The following is a 24747-nucleotide window of genomic DNA, read 5'->3' as shown; positions in this document are numbered from 1 at the left end:
TTAAGCATACTGTCTGCCTTGTAGCCAAAGAGGCGACGGCCATCAAACGGCATGTCCATATAGGTGTTTAGGACACCAGCCGAAAAGTTGGCGGACCTCAGCCAGGCGTGGCGACGAATCGCCACAGTCGTTGCCATCGCTCTGCCCAACGAGTCCGTGGAATCCAGCCCACACCGGATGGAATACCGTGTCGCATCTCGACCCTCCACAAGGGCTTAGGTGAGTTTAGTCCGGACCCCATCCGGACATTGTGACAGCACGTCAGCGACCGTGTCCCACAGAGAGTGGGTGTAACGGCCCAAGAGGCACGCAGTGTTGACTGACTGCAACCCCACACTAATTGAGGAGAACATCTTTTTACCATACTGTTCGTATCTCTTGGATTTCCGATCGGGGGGAGCCGTCGGGAATGCGGTTTGGGAGTTAGAGGCCTGGATGACCAGGCTCTCGGGGTGGGGTGGGTGGACAGGAAGGAAGGAAGGGTCGCCGGAGCCGGGCAGTGGCGTCTGGCCACGTTCCTATCTACAGGCGAACCTGTAGCGGGCTTGGACCAAGTGCCCAGAAGAACGTCTGACAAGGCCTCATTAAACGGCAGCAGAGGCTCAGCCGAGCTTGCCTGCGGTTTAAGGACCTCAGTGAGGAGGTTAGTCCTCACGGCCGCGACGGGGAGCACAAGGCCCAAGGCCTTGGCAGCCTGCGTCAGCCCAACACTATAGGCAGCCCCCTCCTCCGTTGCTACTGTAGGAGGGGAGACAAAACCAGTGTTTGGGGAGGTGTCCAGACCACTGGCCTCCCCTAGCTCACCTGCCCAGTCCTGAGAAGACTGGCACTCACGTGCCAGAGGGTCCTCAGACCACTCCAAATCCTCCTCGCCACCCATCTCCTGATATCCAGGGTTCAAGGATGGGGCCGGGTTGTAGAAGTAAAAATCTCTTAGCGGCGTCGAATACGGCGCAGAGTGGCGCCGCTCCGATGCCGGACCCAAATCGAGGGTTGGACCGGGGTCAACGGCGCCGGAGGCGACACCCTGGAGGCCGACGTCGGCGAGGTCATAAGGTCGACCGGCAACGACCCGGATCCGGAACCGGATCCAATGGGACCCTGCGGCGTCGGGACCGAAGTCGCCGACGGCGCCGGGGCCGGAGCACCCGACGGCGCCGAAGCAGCCGGCCCACGCGGGGACCCAGTCGGGCCGCTTGGCCTGAAGGCGCCGCAGAACCCGACTGAGGAGTGAGCGACCTCATGGCCATGAGGAAGGCCTCGATCTCCTCCGGCGTTGCGTTCTGCCCAGGGACCGGCGGGTATAGAGCAGGCCACAGCGCTTGCGGCTCCGGCGGAGCCGCGTGGGCAGAGTCGCCCGATCCCACGGCCGCGTCACACGCGAGTCAGAAGAGCGATGCCGCCTCTTCCACTTCTTGTGCCTCTTACCTGAGGACTTCAAACCCGAAGACTGATGACGACTCCTGGAACTGTGGTGACTCCGGCCCCGCGACAGGTCCCTCGACCTCCTTCCGGACCGGGACCTCGAGCGGCGTGGGGCTGATTGCCGGAGCTCGAGTCGCTTGAGAGACCGCTCCCGTCTGGCTTTGGACGTCAGGGCCCTGCAGTCGGAGCAGGACTTGTCGTCACGGTCGGGGCCCAGACACTGAAGGCACCGGCGATGGGGGTCGGTAACCGACATCAGTCGGCTACAATTGACGCAGGGTTTGAACCCGGGCATCCCTACCGGCACCGTCTGAGTCGAGTGACTTCGAAAAATTTTGTCCAAAATTGACTATGGGTACTACTTTTTCCGGATTGGCTCTTGCTGGCGCGGAAAAAAAGAAGAACTGACGTCAGCGCGTAAGGGCGACGTTTAAGTACTCCGGCGAGGTCATCCCAGCGCCAACGACGGGCACGGAGCCGCAGACGACACCTACCGACGTGCAAGGGTACTGCTACGCAAAAGTTTACGGATCCAGTCTGACGCCTGGGGATATTCTAAGGTAAGGAATCTAACACTAACCTGTTTCTTTCCGATCTTAGGAACGCTTGATCAGAATCCGGGGGTCGATACTTCTTTTGAAGCCTGGATGGCACCGACTTCACCGAGGCCGGCGTCAGAAACAGCTCCATGGCCGGTTCCTCCAGTCCTGGCACCAACGGGCGAGAAAGGTGCCTGCCTTGCAACGTTTCAAATATCACCGAGGTGGTAGGGGTAGGCACAGTCAGTGTAATCTCCAACTTCTCGGGCCCTCTCAGCAGCACATCCTGGAATATCACAATGTCATCCACAGGCGAAACTCTCGTAGGATGAGAGTATATCTCCTGTCACTAGACGAGTCCGTGTACCTCAACCGTGACCTTTCGATCTGCCGGTGATGACGTGACCTCGTTTAAGGTCTATGCCCACTAAGAGAGCGACGCCTTCTTCTGGATCTTGACCTTGGCTTTCTGGGCCTTGCAGGAGCCACCGGCCCCGGAGGCTGCGGGAGCGGAAGAGGTGGAGCCGGAACCAAAGGCTGCGGTGAGGAAGAGGTTGTGGAATATTAGGAGGTGTACGTGTCCTGGGCCTTGAGGGCGAATAGGTCCTGGAATAATCAGAGTCCGATGACCTAGGAACTCTCTCGTCTGCTTACGAGCAGGCCTCGGGGAGGATGCTATGGAGGAAGATCTTTATGAGGACGAGCGCTGGCACCGTCGCAACCGGTGACTCGCCGCTGATGAGGAGACGCTAACCACAGAGGCACTAGATACTGTTCTAGGCCTAGACTTTCTATTCTACGTCGACTTAACCCTCCTCGACGTTGACCTCTTTGACGCCTCTCTTCTCGACGTCGCTCTTCTTGACGTCGACAAACTCCCCGACGTCGAGGGCCTTCGCCTTGATATCGACGTTTCATTCCTCGATGTGGATGGCGAGCGCCTGTCTCTTCGGGACTCATCACGAGGTCGAAGATGTGTCGACGCCGGTGATGACCTCGACATCGACCTCGTCCCAGGTCTCGACGTCCTACCCCTCGACGCCGAATGTCGACGTCGCTTCGACCCAGAGCCTTGAGTCGACAGGGAGCAGATGGTAGTCATACTTCTCGACGCCACCGGGACCAGTGCCTTTTCTGGGCCTTTTCTGGACTGGGGAGCCCCCCAGAGGCCGATGCACGGGCAGAGGATGAAGATAGAGTCCCTCCATGCCCAGAAGTCCCACCTGGTTCTTGATGTCTCCTCTGCTCCAAGCCTTGGAGACGAATCTTCTCCCTATCCCGCAGGGTCCTCCTGGAGAAAAAGTGACAGACATCACAAGAGTCTGGGACATGGCTAGAAGGGAGACAGAGTAGGCACACTCTGTGGGGGTCAGATTTAGCCTTCTTCCTACCACACTCAGGGCACTTGTCGAATAAAGCTGGCATTTCGACAATATAGAGGTTGCAAAACTAGTATAAAAAAAACACAGCAATTGGAAGAGGAAGACACCAGATGTCAAGTGAAACACTCAAAACACTGGAAAAGCTCCAAAAATTGAAGGTATACCCAAAAAAGTAGAGCCCAATGCTCCAGGGTCCTGCTAGCAGGAGCCGGGAAAAAGAACTGAAAGTAAAAGTCCTTTGGCTGTGCATCCTGGGATACCGAGGGTCTCTGGAGAGTTCCTTAAAGGCACAGTATCCCTTTTCCAGACAGATAATGGCAGCCTATTGGGCTTGTCTGTCCAACCCTTCCTCTCTATCATGACAAAGGATTTTTGTGAAGGGGAGTTTCTCTAGGTGTGAAACTTTACAAAATGTGTAAAATTTAATATTCTTTGGCTATCCTTTTCACTTCAAGATGAGGTGTTGGCCAATGCAGCCTTGTAGTTTTAGGCTGCATCATTTGTCTTTGATTTTCTCTTAAGTGTCTATGCAGGACTGCAGAAGAAGACAACTTAAGAGACTATTTTGATTGCTCCTAGGTACCCAAACATGGACAGGAAGATTCACAAAATTATGACTATAAACAGAGATCCCCTACTACAGAAATAAGACATCCTACTGGATTAGATATACTGACTTACCTACACCTAGGGGGAAAATTGACTATTAGTAAGGCTTAGCAACTATTCTCTCAAATATGGGAGAATGATAGGATGCAGGTCCTGGTGACATAGAAGAATCAATACAGAGCTTAGATACTGTGGCACATTCTATTAATTTAAAGTTGCAACAGTTCAAAACTGTGTATATGCTCTACTATACCCCAGAACGAATAGCTAAATGGATAGATCCCAATGGTATAAATACGAATGACAAATGTAAAATGTGTAAAGTGCGGCTTGTTTTCTGCTGACATCCTGCACATGTTTATTACTTGTCCAGGTTTGACTGTTTACTGGAAGGATGTTTTTTGTATAATAACCAATCGTTTAGAACTGATACTTGGCTATAAGCCAGACGTAGCTCTGGGCTGAAGATCTTTTATATCGATCATCACAGCAACAGCAAACTTCCACCAAGAGCATATGAATGGTGGGCAATGCTAAGGGAGATTTTTGAAAGGGAATTGTCAATATCCAAGAGCAGAGATGTCCGCTCTGGAAGGAAGTTTTATCGAATCTGGGGGCCTATGCTAAATTAGACTAATGCAGAACTATAAGCGTTTTGAACATTAGCAAAATATTGTACCTCTTTTTTTCCTTTTTTGTGTGTATGTTTATTTATCTAATGTAATACTGCTCTCTCTGAAGCTCTGTTTTTGGTTTTTATGTTTACTCCTAAACATTTCTTTTTTTAAAGCAAGTGCATTTGGTGGGCCCACAGGCTTCTCAGAATATGTCCATCTACTCCTGCAGCAACTCAAGGTTACCAGAACTCTAGGTTGAGCTGTTTGGGGTCTGGGTATCTTACTTTGCCGTGGTCTTGAGTGAGAAGGTCTGGCCAGTTGGGAAGCTTTTCATGAGAGAAAATGGACTTCTTAAGCAGCGTTTGGAGTTTGCCTGGCCCATGTTGGAGACACCGGAATGAGTGTGAGGAATACTTATCTTAACTTCCTGGCCACATACGGAATGAGTGGGAGAGGAGGAAAAGCATAGGCAAAGATCCAGGACCAGTTCATCCACAGAGCATATCCCATGGACAGGGGGTGTGGAATCCTGGCTTTTAAGTTTTGGCATTTTGTATTTTCTGCCATTATAAAGAGGTCTAGGTATGAGGTGCCCCACCTGCAAAAGTAAGATTGGATCTGTGTGTGGAGTTACCACTCATGTACTGGTTTGCTGGTTTGCTGGGTACTGCTGAGAAGGTCTACAAAGTTATCCACTCCCGGAAGGTATTGAGCCAGGAGGTCAATTGTGATTGATGGCCTCAAGTCAAACCTGTTGCACTAGGGCAGACAGGTAAGGAAAGTGTGCCCCTCCATGTTTCTGAAGATAGAACATGGCAGTAATTTTTTCTGTACACACCAGGACTGCCTTACCTTGAATCTGTTGAAAAGCTTGGACTGGTAGATGAATGGATAACAGCTCCAAGTGGTTGATGTTAAGACCCCTTAGATGAGGCTCATGTCATCAAGATTTGCCCCCAGCCAGCTAGAGATGCTTGTGTGGTGATGGTCACCTGAGGAACGGAGTCTGCAAGTGGCCTGGCAACAGAAAGTTTTTGCTGTTTCACCACTGTAGAGTGCAATGGATGCTGGCCCTTGCCAACACTAGATCCTTCATCCGAACCTCTGCTTGTGACCACTGGCTTGAGAGGCACTTGAGTGGGTGCATATTAAGCCTGGCATGGGGCACTATGGTGATGAATGAGGTCATCCTAGCAAGTGCATAACCGTGAGACCTGGAAGGTGACAAATTGGCTAAAAAAAGAGGAAGAAACTACTCCAACACCTGTATTTTGGAAGGCCTTCCCAAAACAGAGTTGAAACAGCCCCTTAGAATGACCTGGAAATGAAGAGGCTCGAAATGGGATTTTGTTGCGTTCACTGTAAACCCTAGGTTAATATAGTAGGAAGACCGAAGCTTGGGTATGAGCTAGGAATGCTTGTTTGTCTAGGTAAGGGAAGACATGAATTCCCCTTACCTCATGAGTTGACATACTACTACCGTAAAATATTTGGTAAAGACCCTTGGGCAGTAGGTTAACACTTTGTTAATGATAAGTACTGTGAAATCTCTGGAATTGTGCAAGGGTAGTTCGAATGACATATTCCCTATTTGATTCATGTACTGATCTGTTACCTTCATTTCCCTCAAATTGTAAAGCGCTCCGATATCCTTCGGGATCAAGTCCACGCTACATAAAACTTTATAAAGAAAGAAAAACGAAAAAAAAAGATATAGTACAGATGAGCTGGATGAAACGGGGAGTGCAAGTATGCGTCCTTCAAGTAGAGGGTAGCCATGAAGATACCTTGCTGAAGCAGAAGGATGGAATCCTGTAGTGTGACCATATGAAGTGTTTCGATAGGATTCATATGTTGAGAGAACGAAGGTTAGGAAGAACCTGAGGGATCTGTCCTTTTTGAGAATGATGAAGTATAGAGAGTAGGCTACTTTGCCCTGATGGTGACTGGGCACTGGCTTTATGGCCCATTTCAGAGGAGCGCCTGTAACTCCTTGTGTAGCAATGTAAGGTGTTCCAGAATGAGTGTGTGAGTGCGAGGGGAGTGCTTGGTGGGGTGGAGACTAGCCCTACAAGTAGTCATGATCAATGATGGATAAATACTAGACTAGATAATGCCAGAACCAGATGGATGAGAAAAACAATCTTACTATGAAGTCTGTGACCATGTGCATCCAGCACCATGGAAGGAGTCACCAAGACCTTGTGACTAAAGAATCTGAAAAAAAAAACAAGTTGCAATATCAGAGCCAAACTGTAGATGCATGAGTATGCACAGCACTACAGACACATGCTACAGACATTCTTCTGGCTCAAGAAAAAGAGACAGCTTCTTCCAATTTAACCGTAAATATGGTAAATGTTCTTGAGAGAATCTGCCAGCAGGGTACTGAGCGTCCCTAAAAGTTTCTTTAGCTAAGTCAAAAAGAAAGCGAAAGTAGTCAAAGACTTGTCAGATTTTGAGCAAAGAAGCATTCAAATAATAGTGCTCATTATTCAGGTTGATGGCTCCAAATATATGGTTGTGCTCAAGGTCTAAGACTGCATAAGCATCCTAGGGACCATGACCTTCATTCCATACTTTTGGACCATGTCCATAACCGCTCTGCCCACACCGTGTCATTACTCAACTTATAATGTTGTTACTGAGAATATAGTTCAGCCTCTTAAATTGCCTCTTTGAGAATAGCCACTTTCAACAATGTTCATGACTCCAAGGAGAAAACAGCCACTCAAAAATGTTTACAATGAGATATTTTCCTATAAAAAATTAGATTGTTACTATAGCCAATCACAACTTCAAATATCCTCTCCAAGTGCTAGATCATGCTAAAAGAGCAATGTTCAAAACTACAGTATTAAATCTTCTTCCGAGATCCTGACCCCTGGATGAGAAATTCAATAACATCTTAATTAAGACTGCCAAATTCTGCCAGAAATTACAATTGATCCTGCTCAGATACAGCCTTAATTTAAGTATGGAATATGTTACTTACCAGTATGCATCTGTTCTTGGCATGAAGGGCTGCTGACATTCACATCTGTGCATAGATCGCCGCCTAGTGTTGGGTCCGGATGATTGCACATTGTTGTCCTGGAAGAGTCTTCGAAGTATAACAAGATAGGTGGCTCCTCCCCTGGACTACAGTGCGCATAAGCATCCTCTCCATCCCCAGATTGTTTTTCGCCATTGTGGCAGAGATGGAGTGTAATACTGAAAGTGATGACCATGCCTGAAAATGCTTCTGAGAGCTGCAGCTGCGACAGGCACCGGGGAGGAGGGCGGGCGATATGAATGTCAGCAGCCCTTCATGCCAAGAACAGATGCATACTGGTAAGTAGCATATTCCGTTCGAGGCATGAGGGCTGCTGAATTCATATCTGTGCATAGAATAAATAGCAGTTACCTCCTTACCGGCAGGTGCCCGTGCCAGCTGCAGCAGTCTGAAAGAGAGTTCTGAGAACAGCTTGTCCTACAGCAGCTTGCTGTTTGGAGTGTACATCTACGCAGTAGTGTTTGGTAAATGTATGTATGGTGGTCCATGTGGCTGCTTTACAAATGTCCTCTAGAGGAATATTACCCAGGAAAGTCATGGAAGCCCCTAACTTGCGTGTGGAATGCGCTCTAGGGGGAACTGTTAATGTGCGCTTAGCTTTTTGATAACAGATTTGGATACATTTAACAATCCACCTGGCAATACCTGACTTGGAGATAGGGTTGCCTTTATGTTGCGGAGAGAATGCAACGAACAGTTGTTTAGTCTTTCGAAAGTCTTTTGTCCTGTCGATGTAATACAGGAGAGCTCTTTTCACATCTAAGGTGTGCAGTGCTCTGTCTGCCACTGAGTCTGGGTTAGGATAGAAAACTGGCAGTTCTATATTTTGGTTGAGGTGGAACTGCGAAACCACCTTTGGCATGAATTTAGGGTTGGTGCGAAGCACAACCCTATTCGCATGAATTTGAAGGTAGGGTTCCTGAATTGTGAGAGCTTGCAGTTCACTGACCCTCCGCAGCGATGTAATAGCTATTAGGAAGGCCATCTTCCAGGTGAGGAACTGTATTTCACAGGAATGGAGTGGCTCAAAGGGCGGCCCCATGAGCCTGGTGAGAACGATATTCAAGTTCCAGACTGGTGAAGGGGGGTGTCTGGGAGGGATTACTCTCTTAAGTCCTTCTAAAAAGGCTTTAATGGCTGGTACCCTGAAAACGGAAAGGTGTTGCCTGTTTTGAAGGTAAGTGGCTATGGCCGCCAGATGGATCCTGATAGAGCTGTACGCGAGGTTGCATTGGTACAGATGCAACAATTAACATATGATGTTTTGCCTAGACGCGTCCAACGGATTAATGTTATTGTTGGAGCAGTAAATAACAAACCGCTTCAATTTGGCTGCATAGCAGGGCCTGGTAGTCGGTCGCCTTGCCTCCTTGATGATGTTCATGCACTCAGGAGGCAAGTTCAGGTACCCAAACTCTATGACCTCAGGAGCGAAATCGCAAGGTTCAACTGCTGGGGATCTGGGTGCTGAATGTCTCCATGGCTCTGAGTGAGGAGGCTGGGAGTGAGACGCAGCCGTTGGTGAGGCACCACTGAAAGTTCCAGGAACGTGGTGTACCAAGCCTGCCGTGCCCACGTTGGAGCAACCAGGATGAGTGTCATGGAGTGATGTCGCAGTTTGCGCGCCACCAGAGGTTTGAGGGGGGCTGGCGGAAAAGCGTAGGCAAATCCGTCTGACCAGTTCATCCATATCGCATTGCCCTGAGACTGCGGGTGTGGGAACCTGGCGGCGAAGTTTGGGCATTTTGCGTTCTCGCTTGTGGGGAAGAGGTCGATGTCCGGATGACCCCACTGTTGGAAGAACAGATGGAGAACTGACGGGTGGATCTCCCACTCGTGCATCTGATGACTGTGCCTGCTGAGCAGGTCCGCCATCTGGTTGTCGACACCCGGGAGATGCTCCGCCATGAGGAAGATGTTCCTTTGAATGGCCCACTTCCACATGCTCTGGGCCAGGTGAGACAGTTGCGGGGAGTGCATGCCTCCCTGCTTCTGGATGTAATACATGGCGGTCATGTTGTCCGTCTGGACTAACACGACCTTGTTGCACAGGTGCAACTTGAATGCCTTCAGTGCCATGAAGATCGCCATCAGTTCCAACACATTGATATGCATCCTCTGCTGTTGTTCTGTCCACAGTCCCTGCACTGTGTAGTGGAGGACATGCGCTCCCCAACCCAGGAGAGATGCGTCCGTCGTTAGCACTATTTGTGGGACGGGCTCCTGGAACGGTCGTCCCCTGCAAAGGTTTTGTGGGTTCCACCAATGCAGAGAGCTGTAAGCACGACCGGTCACCAACACTAGGTCTTTTAGATGGCCATGAGCCTGGTTCCACTGACGGGCTAAGCATTCCTGAAGGGGACGCATGTGCAGCCTCGCGTGCGGGACAATGAATATGCAGGATGCCATCATGCCGATCAGTTGCATGAAAACTTGCGCTGGGAGGGATCGCTGAGGTTGGAACCTCTGAATGAGCGTTTGCATGCTGTTGACCCTGGCTGGGTTCGGCTGCGCCGTGGCCAACTGGGTGTTTAGCGTCGCCCCCAGGTACTGTTGCACATGGGCCGGCTGCAGGTGAGACTTTGCGTAGTTTAGAGAGAACCCCAGACTGTGAAGGAGGTGAATTGTACGTGACATGTCGCGACCGCACTGCTCGGCAGATTTGGCCTGCACGAGCCAGTCGTCCAGGTAGGGGTACACGTGAACACCTTCTCTGCGAAGGTGTGCTGCCACAGTTGCTAAGCACTTGGTGAAAACTCTTGGAGCAGTCGTGACCCCGAACGGCAGAACCTTGAACTGGTAATGCTGACCGTTGATTGTGAACCTGAGATATTTCTTGTGACTGGGGTGAATGGGAATGTGGAAATACGCATCCTTGAGGTCCAGGGTGGCTAGGAAGTCGCCCTGACGGAGCAGCAGCAGGACTTGTTGTAAAGTTAGCATGTGAAAGTGCTCCGAAAGGATGTATTGGTTGAGGGGTCTGAGGTCTAGAATGGGCCGCAGGGACCCGAGTTCTATGGCTCCTTTTTGCAGCATGGAGAGTACTTCTTGCTGCAATAAGAGGGAGTGCTCTGCGGACATAGGACGGTTTCTTGGGGGTATGTTGGGGGGGTGGAGGTTAGCTCTAGACAATAGCCGTAACGGATAAGTTGTCTCACCCACCTGTCTGTTGTGATGTTTTCCCAGAGTGGCAGGAACTGCTGGAGTCTCCCCCCGACAGGTGTTAGATGGTCGGGGGGCAGTGACATGAAGTCACTGTTTGTTGGGAGTGGAGGACCTGGCGCCGTTATTGCAGTGGCCTCTCCCCTTGGTGTTGTTTCCCCGGTATCCACCTCTGGTGTTTTTAGTGTAGGTAGATTGCGTGTTGCCTTTGCCGTACTGTGAATGCTGTTGAGCCTGTCCTCTTGTCGCTCCCCTGTTACCGGAGCGACGAAAGGAACTGCCCCGAAACTGCTGTGACTGAAGAGCCCCCATGGACTTCGCTGTCTCAGTGTCTTTTTTCATTTTCTCAAGTGTTGTGTCCACTTTGGGTCCTAACAGGAAGTCCGGATTAACCGGCTGATTGAGAAGAGTAGTTTGGATCTCGGATTTAAACCCTGAGATGCGCAGCCAGGCATGGCGCCGCAGCATCGCGCTAGTATTGACTGCCCTTGCAATAGTGTCAGCTGCATCCAGTGCGCATTTGATGGACGCATTGGAGACTAGTTTCCCCTCTTTAATAACCATTTCTGCTGCCTCTCTGTACATGTCAGGCATGTGCTGCATTAACTGTTCTAGGGTGTCGTAGTGCGCCCTGTCGTACCTAGCCAACAGGGCTTGTGTATTGGCAATTCTCCAAATGTTTGCGGCTTGGGCCGCCACACGCTTCCCAGATGCTTCAAAGATTTTTGACTCTTTGTCCGGAGGGGGAGCGTCACCAGTTGATTGAGAGTTAGCCCTTTTGCGTGCATTAGCCACCACGAGGGAGTCCAAAGGGAGCTGGCCTTTGATATAGGTTGGGTCCACTGGGGCAGGCCTATATTTTTTGTCGATCCGGGGATTTATAACCCTGGCTTTGGTCGGCTCCTTGAAAATGGCTGTGGCATGCTTGAGGACCCCCTTAAGCATGGGCAGAGTTTTGGTGGTGCGTTCAGACGTGGAGAAGGTATCCAACAAGAAATCCTCATCCACTGGCTCAGCATGCATCTGGACGTCATGGTTGGGGCTGCCCGCTCAATTAAAGCATTGAATGCAACAGTGTCCTCAGTTGGTGATAGTTTCACAATGTAGGACTGAGAGTCTGGTGCGGTTTGGGGGTCATCACCTTGATCTCCCGCTCCGGACCATTGATTTGAGACATTTTGATCAGTGTCAGTATTGAAAGAGAAGCCCATTTGGCTATAGTCCGCATTTAAGTCCTCCTCACTTTGTGTTGGAGATTGAACAATATGGTGCGAGTAGTCCTGAATAGGTTCAACAAGAACCGGAGAGGTGGTGGAGACCGTCTTCCTTTTGAGGGGGATCTTGTAACCTTCCAAGGGATGTTCAGGCGCGATCTTCCGCTTGTGGACGGTAAGCCTGCCCGACTCCGAATCAATAAACAGTTTTGTCTGGTTGTCGTAAGAAGGCTTCCGCCTCTTCCTCATCCTGGAAGAGTTACTCGTCCCCGGCATCGAAGATGTCTGCAGGCGCTGGTGCCGACCGCTGGGCCGACTGCCGTGCTGCGCGTCGAAGTTTGATGGTCTTTTTTGAGCGGAACCGTGAGCAGGCGAAACATTTCGACTCGTCGTGGTCGGGGGAAAAACCGCTATTGCACACCGGGTGCACATCCAAGTTCGGATACTTTGAATGACAAACGGGGCACCGCTTGAACGGGGTCCGTTCCATCGTCTATGTAGTCTGGGCCTGTGTAGTCGAGAGAATCTTCTTTCGACGCCGATCGAAGAACCGAAAGGGCAAGGCACCGAATGATACAATACCGACGATAAGAAGGCACTTGTTGCACACCGGGTGGACATCGATGTGCGGGTATTTTGCATTGCAAAGTGGACACCTCTTGAATGGGCTTCTTTCCATTGTAGATCGAAGATCGAGTCGAGTGTGGAAAGAAAACCGTCTGATTCCTCGATGTCCTCTCGAAACAAAGTTACCGGTACCGAACGAAACGATACCGACGCTGTCGAAAGCCTTTTGGCTTTGTAGAAAGTTTTTCCTAACTTGAGCTAAGATAGTAACATCCGAACCCAATGGCGGAAAAAAACAATCTGAGGATGGAGAGGATGCCCATGCGCACTGTAGTCCAGGGGAGGAGCCACCTATCTCGTGATACTTCGAAGACTCTTCCAGGACAACAATGTGCAATCATCCGGACCCAACACTAGGCGGCGATCTATGCACAGATATGAATTCAGCAGCCCTCATGCCTCGAACACATGATTTTCAAGGATCCGTCTTACAAGACGCATATTCAAAGTATAGAAATCAAACATGTTGATGCTGTGAAACTATTGTATAGAGGTGAATAAAGTGACAAATCAGTTCAGTGTAAAAAACAATTTAAAATTTAAAAAAAGATTATTTTTTTTTAAACTATGTTCAGACTACTTACGAATGTCTTCTAAGTCAAGGTCATCATACAGGAATTCATTCTCTTCAAAATCTGGGTCTTGTGAAGAGTCCACATAGTATTCTACATCATCCTTGATTTTTCGTATGGAGTCCACCACTATGGAGTCATTGTCCAACATACGTAGGATAGTCTCTAGCATCCGTATGTGGTATCGATGCTTTTCTATGTGCCGTTTTAGCCCCTCTATCCTGTCCTGCTTTTGCTGCCCACACAAAGTGTTTCAACCAAACAGGGGAAATAAAAAAATTATACAGATGTGAAAAACATTCAATATAGGAACAATCAATGTCTTCAAACATTTCCAATAATTTTCAAAATATTAAACATACTGCACTTCTCCCAGGAGTGGATGGAAATGATACAACTGCCACGCACCGGTAATAGTCATTCCCAATATCCTATGTCATGGCCCTCTTACCTGGATATGAATCACCAAATCAGGGCAACAGACATCACACCTGAGCCAGCACAAACTGGTCCTAGTGTGGACACCAGTCTGATAACATCTAAAACCTAGATGATACCAACCTGCAGCAGACTCTTTTCTCTTTTTAAACTATGAACAAGTTACTTGCCTTTAGTAAAAGGCTCCTCTTTACAGGTTAGGATGTTGCAGCATTAGTGCTTATTGAACATATACGTAGTGACGCTCACGTCGCGGCCAGGCATGTGTCCAGTACAGACACTCCCCTTGCAAGAGCAGTTTTTGCAGTTTAGGCACTAGTGGAATGGGCCCACAGGCCTTTTTTTTCTGGTCAACATCTTTATACTATGGAATATCTACCTTGATAAAGTCCTCTTCTGCACCATTTTGCCTTACTTGGTCCCAGCAAAGTGATTGTTGTCCATGCGGTGATCCCTTGTACCTTTATCATAAAACCTTATGGCTCTTTTACAGGCAAGCCAATGAAAGCTCTTATCTTTCAAGTAGTGTGACTGAGCAAAGAAGGCCAGTAGTATCATAGACTGAGCGACACAGAGGGGTTACAAAACTTTTGGGAGAAGGCTGGTTAGAGTTCTTAGCAACTATTGGATTGTAAAGACAGTTTGAAGGAAAGTGCCCTTTTTAAAATGGTCGCTCCCATTTTGCCCACTGGTATTGATTTTCTTGACTAGATGTACACAGGGTCCCTTCTAAATATGCCCCAGTGCCATAGTTCTTTAGCTAAAAACGACAACATGCTCAATTGTACCCAATTGGCAATTAGTCTAGCACCCTTGTAGGTCCCTGGTAAGTCCCTGGGAAATAGTACAGAATATGGGTACAAAAGAGGGACGATATGGGCTGCAGCATTTATTTTGCCATCCATGTCGACCCACACAAAAACTGCATGCATACTGCCATTGCGGGATGCGCGAAAGGGGGCAAGCACTTCTGAAAACACATTGCACACTCCCAGTCCAAGTACACTGCATGCTTCATTTGTACGTTACCCCTACAATAGGCCTTAGAGCCCTAAGGCAGGGTGCAATAAATCACGTGTGAGGGCTCATATGAATGAGCAGATAAGCCCCTGTTATATCCATTGCTAAGACCATGCGAGTGATCAGGAAGCCAATTTAAAGGCACGTATTGGGCACTAGTTATTATTAGTAACACAACTACATAATGGCTTCACTAAAAATAATGTCTGGCATCAAACAACCCATCTCAATAAACCTATAATGATGCCAGTGCCAGATATATTTTAACATGAAAGCAGGAGGCATTTTAGAGCTGGCCCCTGAACATCCACTAGTCTACTAGTGTATTGGGTGACTGGTATCGTCCAGGCTGCTGCCACAGACAAGTATCTGATCCCCTGTAGGCGAGAGGCCGCCCTCTGAGGCCAGAAACTATGCTGTTGTGTGTCGATTTAGAGACCGTATATAGATTTCCCGAATCATGCCCTTATATAGGTACAATTCACATTGTCCTTATTTAGGCATAGAAATCCAGCCCTTATTTAGGCATTGATCATGCTTACCAAATACAGGCATGGTCAACTGCATCCGTTAATCTTCGTCACAACGAGTTCTAGGAAAACCAGATTTCACTAAAAACTCCTTCATTATGCTTGAACATCTATTCCTTAGGGGTTCATTCAGGACGTTCTTATGCCCAACTTGTAAGTCAATACCGGCATTCCTAAGCACCTTCAAGGTATAAATATGCCTTCACTCGCCATGGCAAATCACGGTGCACGGCGCAATTCGGCTACCTACTTGCATGAAGAGGCTTCAAACGGCAAGTTCGGAAGGAAGTCAAATCCCCAGCTTACACACTGACCAGACGCTGTCATCATCCTCGCCGAGAATCCAGCTCCAGTGTTTGACTCCCCTTGCGGGGTGTTAGAGATCGAGTCCTGGGAAGAGATACCAACCTCTCTCATTCCAAGGTATGGAGCAGACCAGGACCTAGAGAAACTTTTGGCAACTCTTGCCACAAATAAACTAAACTATAGCTAAACAGCACCTACTTCTTCCCTTATACTATACTTAGGTTAGGTACACTGGGGCAGGATTATTTTAGAAGTACCAGTTGAGTATTTTAGCCTGTGTTCTTTATGTATGTATTTTTATATATGTCATAGCTACAGACCATGCTATTGCAGCATTATTTTATTGTACTGCTTACGCTGTTTAAATTATACTTCGCATCTGTCTTACGATTGTAGCAGTTCATATCTCTTGCATGAGAAATAAGACTGTTCAATAAACCCTTTTATTGAAACGCCCGTCTCTCTTTTTCTCTGCAACTCTGCAGAAAAGAAGCATGCACGATTGACACTGCTATCTATTGTTTCCAGGATTCCGAGATTGTTCCAACTCTAAGGGAAACAAAGTTGTCATGTTTAAGCGGTTGTCAGAAACGAATCCCTTGTTCATTCGAGACGTTTCTAGTGACCTCTGAGTTAGCTGGCACACACAAGTAATTAAGTTTAATGTGCTCGATAGATATATACTGACCTCAGTCCTATGTCAAAACTATAGTGTATATTATTCCAATGCGCAGAGCCTATCAGGGATATAGGAACTACACTACAACGCCTGCTCCGGAGGAAGGTGTCCACACCTCCAGCAGGATGGCCAGTGATTTATCCTATCAAGGCCAGAGGCTGCAAAGACTGCTGCCTTTGATATGCAACCCTGGCCCCCCTTCCCCACACAGAGCTAGGGGAATGCCACCCCCTGCCCTGGGGCCAATATGGGACCAGGGCAGGCGAGAGTCAGAAGGTGTGTCACACATACAGGCTCGGTACAACCCTAAGGTGGCCCACCTGAAGTGTACAGTCGAAGAATGGTCTCACCATCTTGGTTGTGGTGGAATTAGGAACTCTGGTTCAGGATTATACCCACTGTAGGAGGCTGGCTCTGTAAATACTATAATAAAGTGAGTTATAGTGTGCACAGAGTCCATTGGAACCCCAAAGGTGGGCAGAGGGATAGTTAGATAGAACCGTACTCTATTTGTGGTAGTGTGGTCGAGCAATAAGGCAGTATGAGAGGGCAGTGTTAAGCATTTGTTGTACACACTCAGTCAGCAAATTAATTCACACACTCAAAGACTGAACTTCAGACCAATTGATTTTGTATAAAAATATTCTTTGTCATTTTATTTCTAGAACCAAGCAAGCCTGGCACCGGTAAACAATAAATAATTTACAGTAGTAAATGCTGATTGTAAAAACAGTTAAATTGTAAATTTACTATGGTTTGACTTACAGTATTGTTTCAGAGAAATGTAATCACGTGTAAGTATAGTACATAGACTTGAATGGGATTTTCAGTAAAATAGCAGGCAAGTTACTTTTGGATTACTTTTCTTACTCAGTGCTGTATGCCTGGATGCAGCACTGGGACATTTCCTGTACACAGGTGAGTAAAATAATTTTTGTTAAATTGTACAATTTTAAAGAATTTCTTTTGGTTTCAAAACTCCACACTTAAAAACTTTTTCAGGAAAAAGTGTCAATGTTATCCTATGGAGGAAAATATGCTATCGGTTATGAGGTAAGTATTCAGTAGTGGGGGTTGAGGCTCTGGGGGCTGACTCAGGGGTCCCCCAGGGTCAGTGATTCACTCTTGTTGCACACTCAGCGGCACTAGGGGGGCCAGGTGCAGAATGTTGAGGCCCAATGTTATCCAATGGGAGATAGGGGGCCTCGGGTTGGTGGCTGGTGGCAAGCAGGCTAATGGGTTGTGCGAGCAAAGCTCCTGGACTTTAGCGGAGGGCAAATGGGGAAACAATTAGCACCAAAGATGCACCCTCAGCAGCACAAGGGCGGCCGTGTGCAGTGTGCTGTTTCAAAGTTGGTTGCCCTGTTTCCAATGGAGAATCTACGGTTTGCAAAAGCACTGCAGACAGGAAGACGAAGGACTTCTGGGTGCGACCACCAATTCCAGAGGTAAGTTGGGAAGTTAGGGGTTGGTTAAGCACCGTTGGTTCAGACACACAAGGCCGTCGGGTGTCCGGTGTAGGGGTGCCTTTTGGGGTCGGACCTTCTTACCATCTCTTGGTCGCGGTTAGGGGGGCCTTCTGGATTTAGACTGCCGGTGTCGGCTGGAGGCTTGAGGTAAGTCAGGGGTTGCTGAATCTCCGTTCAGGATCGCCAGGGTGACATTCTCGTGGCGTTTACCCACTCGAGCTCAGGCCGTGGATGGCAGGTGCAGAGTGGGGCGGATTAGCGGTTTCCGGTTGCTGCCAGAGGTTGCGGTTGAACAAATACAGTGTTCACAGGAGAAGCAGTCTTTGGAAGTTAAGACAGGCAGGTCCTCCAGGGTTTTTAAGGTTGCTGGCTGCAGGACACACTTGGATTTCGCCGGAGCAGGTTTGAGGGGGAGACAGGCCAGTAGGGTTGGGGCCAAGTCAGTGGGTGTCTTCCTCTTGTTGGAGGGCCCTCTTTCAGAGGACCCTCCCACCTCATCAGCTTTGTAAATGTGTCACAACTGTGTAGTATGGGTGGGGTCACCTTGGAGGGCTGCCACCACAGTAGTTCCTGAGCGATCTATGAGATCATGATTAAATCAGAGACACAGCCCAAGTGCTTGACCGCTGAAACCTGAGGTTCCATTTGCCATAAAAATCAAAGAGGACGCATGAGGCTAGGAGCCCAAGAAGCCTCAGTCCTGTCTTGTTGAGGATGGTTCCGGGTCCGAAACATCAGGATCATGCCCTGAATGTCCCAGACACACTGCAGTGGAAAAACTATTCATGCACAGGGCTCAGTTGGGACTTGGGCTTGGCAGTGGTAACCCCCAAGGAGGTCAAGCATGGGCGTCATCTGGAGGTGGTCAATAGACTGCATTGAACTACACAGAGTCAATGAGGTACGAGAACTTGTGTATCCCCAACTGAAGATGAGCTGAGACCACAGTCATCACTTTCTGAAAACCTGAGGTAGGAGCAAAAGGGAGCAAGGCAAATATACATCCAGCATGCCCAAGGACACCATCCAGTCTCCAGGACCCAAAGCAAGGAGGATCTGCACCAGAGTGAGGAATTTGAACCTGTTCTTTCTGAGAAAGATGTTCCATGGCTGGAGTTCCAGTATAGGTGTGAGACCTCTGACTTCCTTGGCACAAGAAAGAAGCAACAGGTAGCATCCACTGTCTGTCATAGTCTGTCACTCGTTCAAAGGCACCCTTGGCCATGAGGAGGTTGACTTTTAGCAATAAGAAAGAGGGTTTTTCTGCTGGAGTTAGACCTTGTGTGCGAGGGATAAGATGCAGGGAAGAAAGAAATGGGAGAATATAGCACCCTAGAACTTTCTGCATAACACCGCAGCCTGATATAAAGGATTTCAGCTGGGCAGAAAAATGTCCGATTCTGCACCCTGTCATACTGTGAGATTGTGATGCAGATCAAAGACTTGATTCAGACGCAGCTGAGGAGAAGGAAGTAGATGAATGCACCAGTAGAAGTTGACTGGCTTGACTGCCTACAATCCCTCCACCTTGAAAAGGCTGGGCCAGCTGCTGAGCCAGCGACAATGGTTGACAGTACAGTTGAAGGTAGGCCTCTGGCATAAAACCTACATTTCCTGTACTGCTGGTGGAATAGGCGGGCTGCCAACAATAACTCCAAGAATCATGCTATGGGGCAACTATCTTCCTCAAAGACCTGATCAAATTTATCTCTAAAATGTCTCAGTCCATCGAAGAGCATGTCTAGAAAGTATGCCCTTAGAAAATTCAACAGCCCGCATCCCAAGTGAGTCAAAGCATGATACTGGTACTGGAAGCGCAGCCAATACCATCTTTGAGTCCATGCCAGATCACAGTACATATTTTGAGGTATCCCTTCCAACCATAATAGTTTGATCAAGAGGGGCAGTCGGCAAACTCTCACTTGTCAAGTTCCAACAAAGAGGGGCTGTACTCCAGAGAATATTTAACAACAAGGGGTGGTGATGGACAGAGTTTCTGAATTAAGCAGATTACTCTCACCCAGTCAAGAGATCAGGGCTAGATCCAACACCGTTTTTTAGCTCACTGCACCATCCCAGCTCAGAACCTGGCTATATGCAAATTAGTCTGTTCCTGTCCCAGTGCATGATGGGAACAGGGCAAACCAAACTACCAAGCCAATTCTTACACTGGGAAGGAAACAAGCTTCCGGGGACCGGTTTCTGGCATTTCAGCCGTCGTCGGCCCGGCTTGCTTGAATCCTGATGGTGCAATGAGCAAGGGACTCACATCTGAGTATACCCTTCCACACTTATGGTGGACAAAATATTTAACAACAAGGGGTGGTTGTAGGAAGGTACCTCCTGACTATGGTTGCCCCCAACTTTTTGCCCTGTGTTTTAGCTGGTTTTTGACCTAGTCGACCTGGGATCCTTCCAATCAGGACCCCAGGCCTACTGCTCTCTCTTTAAAATGGATTCCATGTACCCTAGGTACATTTCCAATTGGTACTGGGCCACCTTATCAGACCCTGTAACTCAGGGCATAGGTGTACCCAGGGCTGCCAGGGGCTGCAGCATGTATTATGCCACCCCTGGCTGGCCTCCTAAATTTGACACAACTGGCTGCATGACAGCTGGGGCAAAGTCGTGTAATCACCCTTTGCTGTAGGTGTAGTATACCTATACCTAACCCTAAAATGGACACACAGATTGCTATCAGTCACTCCTATGGCAGGCCTTGACAATCCTGAAGGCAGAGTGCTTGGAATCGTGTGAGATGGTGCTCTGGCATGAGCTGAGCCTGTCTGCAGCTTGCGGAACCAAGTCCTAATAGCTGTTCCATGATATCGCATACCATATAGTAGAGAGGTGTGGCTCACTGGTTAGAGGCGGCAGACCCGGAGGCTGAGAACGGCCCGGGACCAGGGTTCGATTCCCGACGCGGCAGGGTCGAGGACCAGGGTCAGCGGACTGATAATTCTCGCCTCGGTGCCCACTTTGGTCAGTGATCACACTCGGTAACTCTGGGCATTAAGCTTGCCTCATCTCTACAACGGCCCCCCACAGACGCCATGGATGCCTGGCTTCACCTTGGAGATACCCAGCATGGGACCATCTCACAGGGAAAGCCAGGACGGGTTCCCCAGCGGTCATTCGCGCCAGGATACTCCGGTAGTAATTGAGCGCGCTACAAAACACCTTACATTTACATTTACATTTACATATACTCTTAAGTGCATTATAATCCTCGCGGTTAAATGCTAACTTTGGTATTGCTTTATCAAAACATGTCGAGTAAGGTGTCATACGAATTGGAATACTAACCCCTCGCCAATTCTGGCGACGGGGTTAGCATTCCACCCTTCTAGAGGGACACGACATGTATGTAACTGTGAACCCCGGTTAAAGTTAACTGAAGCCTCAGCTCCACAAAATGGATGCTGCCACCACAGACACGAGTCTGACCTCCTGCTGCTGGGAGTCCTTCCAGCGAGGGAGGCTTGGACAAAGGGTTTCCTGTCCGGGGCGGTGCTAGCACCGTCCCAGACATGGTTTTGTGTATCCTGGGTAGGCAGGGCTTTACAGGAAGGTGACTGCTGAGTGGCACCCCGGTGCTCACTACGCATAGGCTGGTCAGAACCAGTTCCAGGGGCACACCAGCCCCTGGCCTGGGGAAAGTCCGGCATGGCAGAGGGGTGTAACCACCCCCCTCCTAGTCCCACCCATAGGCAGGACCTAGTCACCGGGTCAGCCCCCTTTTTTAGTATAAAGATGGGAGCGGGCCCCCTGTTCAAATTAGATCATCTTTGGAATCAAGACACGACTTTCTGCGAAAGGACTTCAAGATTTCCTTCTTCAAGATTCTCCCTTGTGGCTAAGGAGTAGTCACCCTGCATCAAGCGGGCACCATCCTAAGAACACTGCGGTCTGCTGCAAGTCCTTCATCACGAATCCGACGACCCAGCTCGACGAGACCCGGCTTCCCTGGCACCTCTGACCTCTACTCACCTCTACAGCAAAGCTGAGAACCGTGAGTGCGACGAGACCTCGAGGGACCGACGATCGCCAAGACTGCACGACTTCTTTGTAACAAGCCCACCGAGTCTTCCACTGGTGAGTGCTTTGGGGTCCGAGAAGCCCCAACCCTGAGCAGCTCCAGCACCGAAGATCAGCCCTCCAGCATCTCCACGATCTGCGTGGGGCCCTTCTGCTTTTGCGTGCTCACCGCGCTGTGTGGCTACTAGCCGGCTGGCTTGTGGCCTTCTTCACGACGCCCGACGACATCACTGCTGCTGGTCTGGTTGCTCCAGATTGGCCCTTGCTTCCTTCTTCAAGAGAGGCACCCCGGACCCTCCTGGTCCACTCCAGACGCCATTTTAGGTCCACCGCGTGGGCTTGAATTTGCCAAGGCTTTGTTGCCCAATCCTGGGTCCAGCGACGCTGACAGCTTCATCCATCGTGGGACAGATCGCTCCTCCATCCTGGTCGCCGACAACGCCTCCTGGTCCGTGAGATCTGCGATCACAGCGTCACCCACTCACCTAGTCGAGGTGGCTACCATCCGGTGCCCTCCTGGTGCCCACTGACTACTGGCTAGTAGTCTCGAACTTGGTCCCCTCTGCTTTCAGGTGTCATCTTCCATCGATCCAGGCTTGGATCCATCGAACTTTGTTCACTGGTCGCCTGCCAGCAACTTCTTTCTTCCAGGCTCCTGGTCCGTCTACGAGGATTCCCGACGTCTTTTGAGTCCTATGCAGCTGCAGCCCCTGGGCTAGGTAACTTCGGCATTTCGGTGCCCCAGCATAGCCTCACTATCCAAGGGTCAGAATCCACTTTCGTTTTCCTCCTACCAGGTCGGGTTCGCCCGAGAACACTAACTTTGCAATTCCTAGCTACCATAGACTTTGTCCCGCATCACGCGTGAGAGTGCACACTCTGCACCCGAGTCCCCTGGGTCTCCTAGAAGTAATCTAACGATTCTTTAGTCAAGTCCTAGCGATTCCAAAGGCTATTAGTACTGTACTTACCTGCTAGTAATTTCGCATTCCACTTTCTGAGTATATGGTTTTCCGTGACCCTCGGGCATTTGTATATACTGTGCTAACTTAAGTATTTTTGTAAGAGTTTTGGTTTGTGCTTAGTACCCTGTCCTCATAAAGAGTACAGGGCTGTTGTGATTCTTAATAAATAACTGTTTATTTTCATAACACTTGTGTGGTGTCCTTTCACTGGGTATTCAAGGGGTATATGTGTGGTAAACAGCTGGCTTAACACGCCCTCTCGAGTCTTTAGCCTTAAACTGCTCGTATCCACGCTACTAGGATAGCTGTTCTATAAGGTTGACTTACAACCAATCATCAATAAGGGTTGCTGGACTGATACATAGTGTTCACTAGAATAGTGAGCACTGCATATCAGGCCACCTTCTCACAGTGGTGATGGACAGAGTTTCTGAATTAAGCAGAATACTCTCACCCAGTCAAGAGATCAGGGCTAGATCCAACGCCGTTTTTTAGCTCACTGCACCATCCCAGCTCAGAACCTGGCTATATGCAAATTAGTCTGTTCCTGTCCCAGTGCATGATGGGAACAGGGCAAACCAAACTACCAAGCCAATTCTTACACTGGGAAGGAAACAAGCTTCCGGGGACCGGTTTCTGGCATTTCAGCCGTCGTCGGCCCGGCTTGCTTGAATCCTGATGGTGCAATGAGCAAGGGACTCACATCTGAGTATACCCTTCCACGCTTATGGTGGACAAAATATTTAACAACAAGGGGTGGTGATGGACAGAGTTTCTGAATTAAGCAGAATACTCACCACCCCCTTTTCTGAATCGTTTTTGGCCACTATAGGTGTGGCAGGGTATACTCAGACATGAGTCCCTTTCTCACTGCACCATCAGGATTCAAGCAAGCCGGGCCGGAGACGGCTGAAATGCCAGAAACCGGTCCCCGGTAGCTTGTCTCCTTTCTGGTGAAGAATTGGCTTGGTAGTTTAGTCTGCCCTGTTCCCATGATGCAATGGGCCAGGGACAGACTGATTTGCATGTAGCCAGGTTCTGAGCTGGGATGGTGCAGTGAGATAAATAACGGTGATGGATCAAGCCCTGATCTTTGGACTGGGTAAGAGTGGTCTGCTTAATTCAGACACTGTTCATCACCACCCCCTTTTCTGAATCGTACTCCAGAGAAGTCACACCGCTTTAAAGAAACGTAGGGCAAGGCTAGCTGGCAAAACATCTTGTCCCCAAATGAGTTTTAATGTTTTGATAACCTACCTGGGTTGCTCGAAGGGAAGCAGTGGGTTTTAACCCAGTAACTATGAAGGCTGTCAGTGCCTCGTTGAATGCAATATAGGCTCTCCCGAAGGTCCTGGTTGTAGTATTTCAGTCCGCAAAGTCGATTTTTTTTCTCAACCATAGGCAGCTGAAACCCTAGCACTTCAAAAACTCTAGTCGTTGGTGTCGTGGTCGAAGGGATGACGTCGCAGCAGCTACTTAGATTCTGCCCTCGTGCGCGGACGTCAATTCTGTACACTACTTTCCATGCACAAGCACAGAGCCAAGCAAGACACTGACTGACTACTGGTGAACAAAACTAGGGCCCTGCAAGGGGATCCTTAACATTAGAAGTCAGTTTGCAGAACTGGGAGAATGAGTGGGGTGGTAAGGAATCTATAACTAACCTATGTTTCTTACAGATATCTCGTTACCAAAGGTTAAGTAACTTGTTCATCTGAAAGAAACAGTTAGTTAAAGATTCCTTAACTTAGAATAGATACACCAGCAATACCAACCCCGGAGGTATATAGAACGGCCCAAAAAAATCTGTGTCTCCGGACTTGGCTGTCCAGGCAGTAGTGTTTAGTGAACGTGTGTAGAAATGCCCACATAGCTGCCTGACTGACATTGAGGGGGGACTCCGCATTCCAAAGCAGTAGTAGCTGCTGTCGCCCTGGTGGAATGATCACGCAGCCCCATGGGAGGCTCCTTCTTTGCCAAAGAATAGCCCGCCTAATGCACAAAACTACCCACCAAGACCTTTCTTGTAGCCCACGTAGCCAACAAAGAGCTTGTCACCTACCCGGATTTGCTAGGTGCGAAACCAAAAAAATTATAGCG

General features: G+C 49.0%; 1 protein-coding gene across 3 annotated transcripts in view; it reads right to left on the bottom strand.

The window, feature by feature from the left end:
* Positions 1-24747, bottom strand: part of CNOT3 (CCR4-NOT transcription complex subunit 3) — a 992943-nt gene that overhangs the window by 602722 nt on the left and 365474 nt on the right. For all 3 annotated transcript variants that reach the window (XM_086930326.1, XM_086930324.1, XM_086930325.1), the window contains one exon: positions 13215-13437. In XM_086930326.1, the coding sequence (XP_086786452.1) occupies positions 13215-13437 (223 nt within the window). The remainder of the gene's footprint in view (positions 1-13214; positions 13438-24747) is intronic.

The sequence above is a fragment of the Lissotriton vulgaris genome, chromosome 7, assembly GCF_964263255.1.
Source record: "Lissotriton vulgaris chromosome 7, aLisVul1.2, whole genome shotgun sequence".
NCBI classification, from domain to species: Eukaryota; Metazoa; Chordata; class Amphibia; order Caudata; family Salamandridae; genus Lissotriton; species Lissotriton vulgaris.
This window is presented reverse-complemented; position numbering and strand designations above follow the sequence as displayed.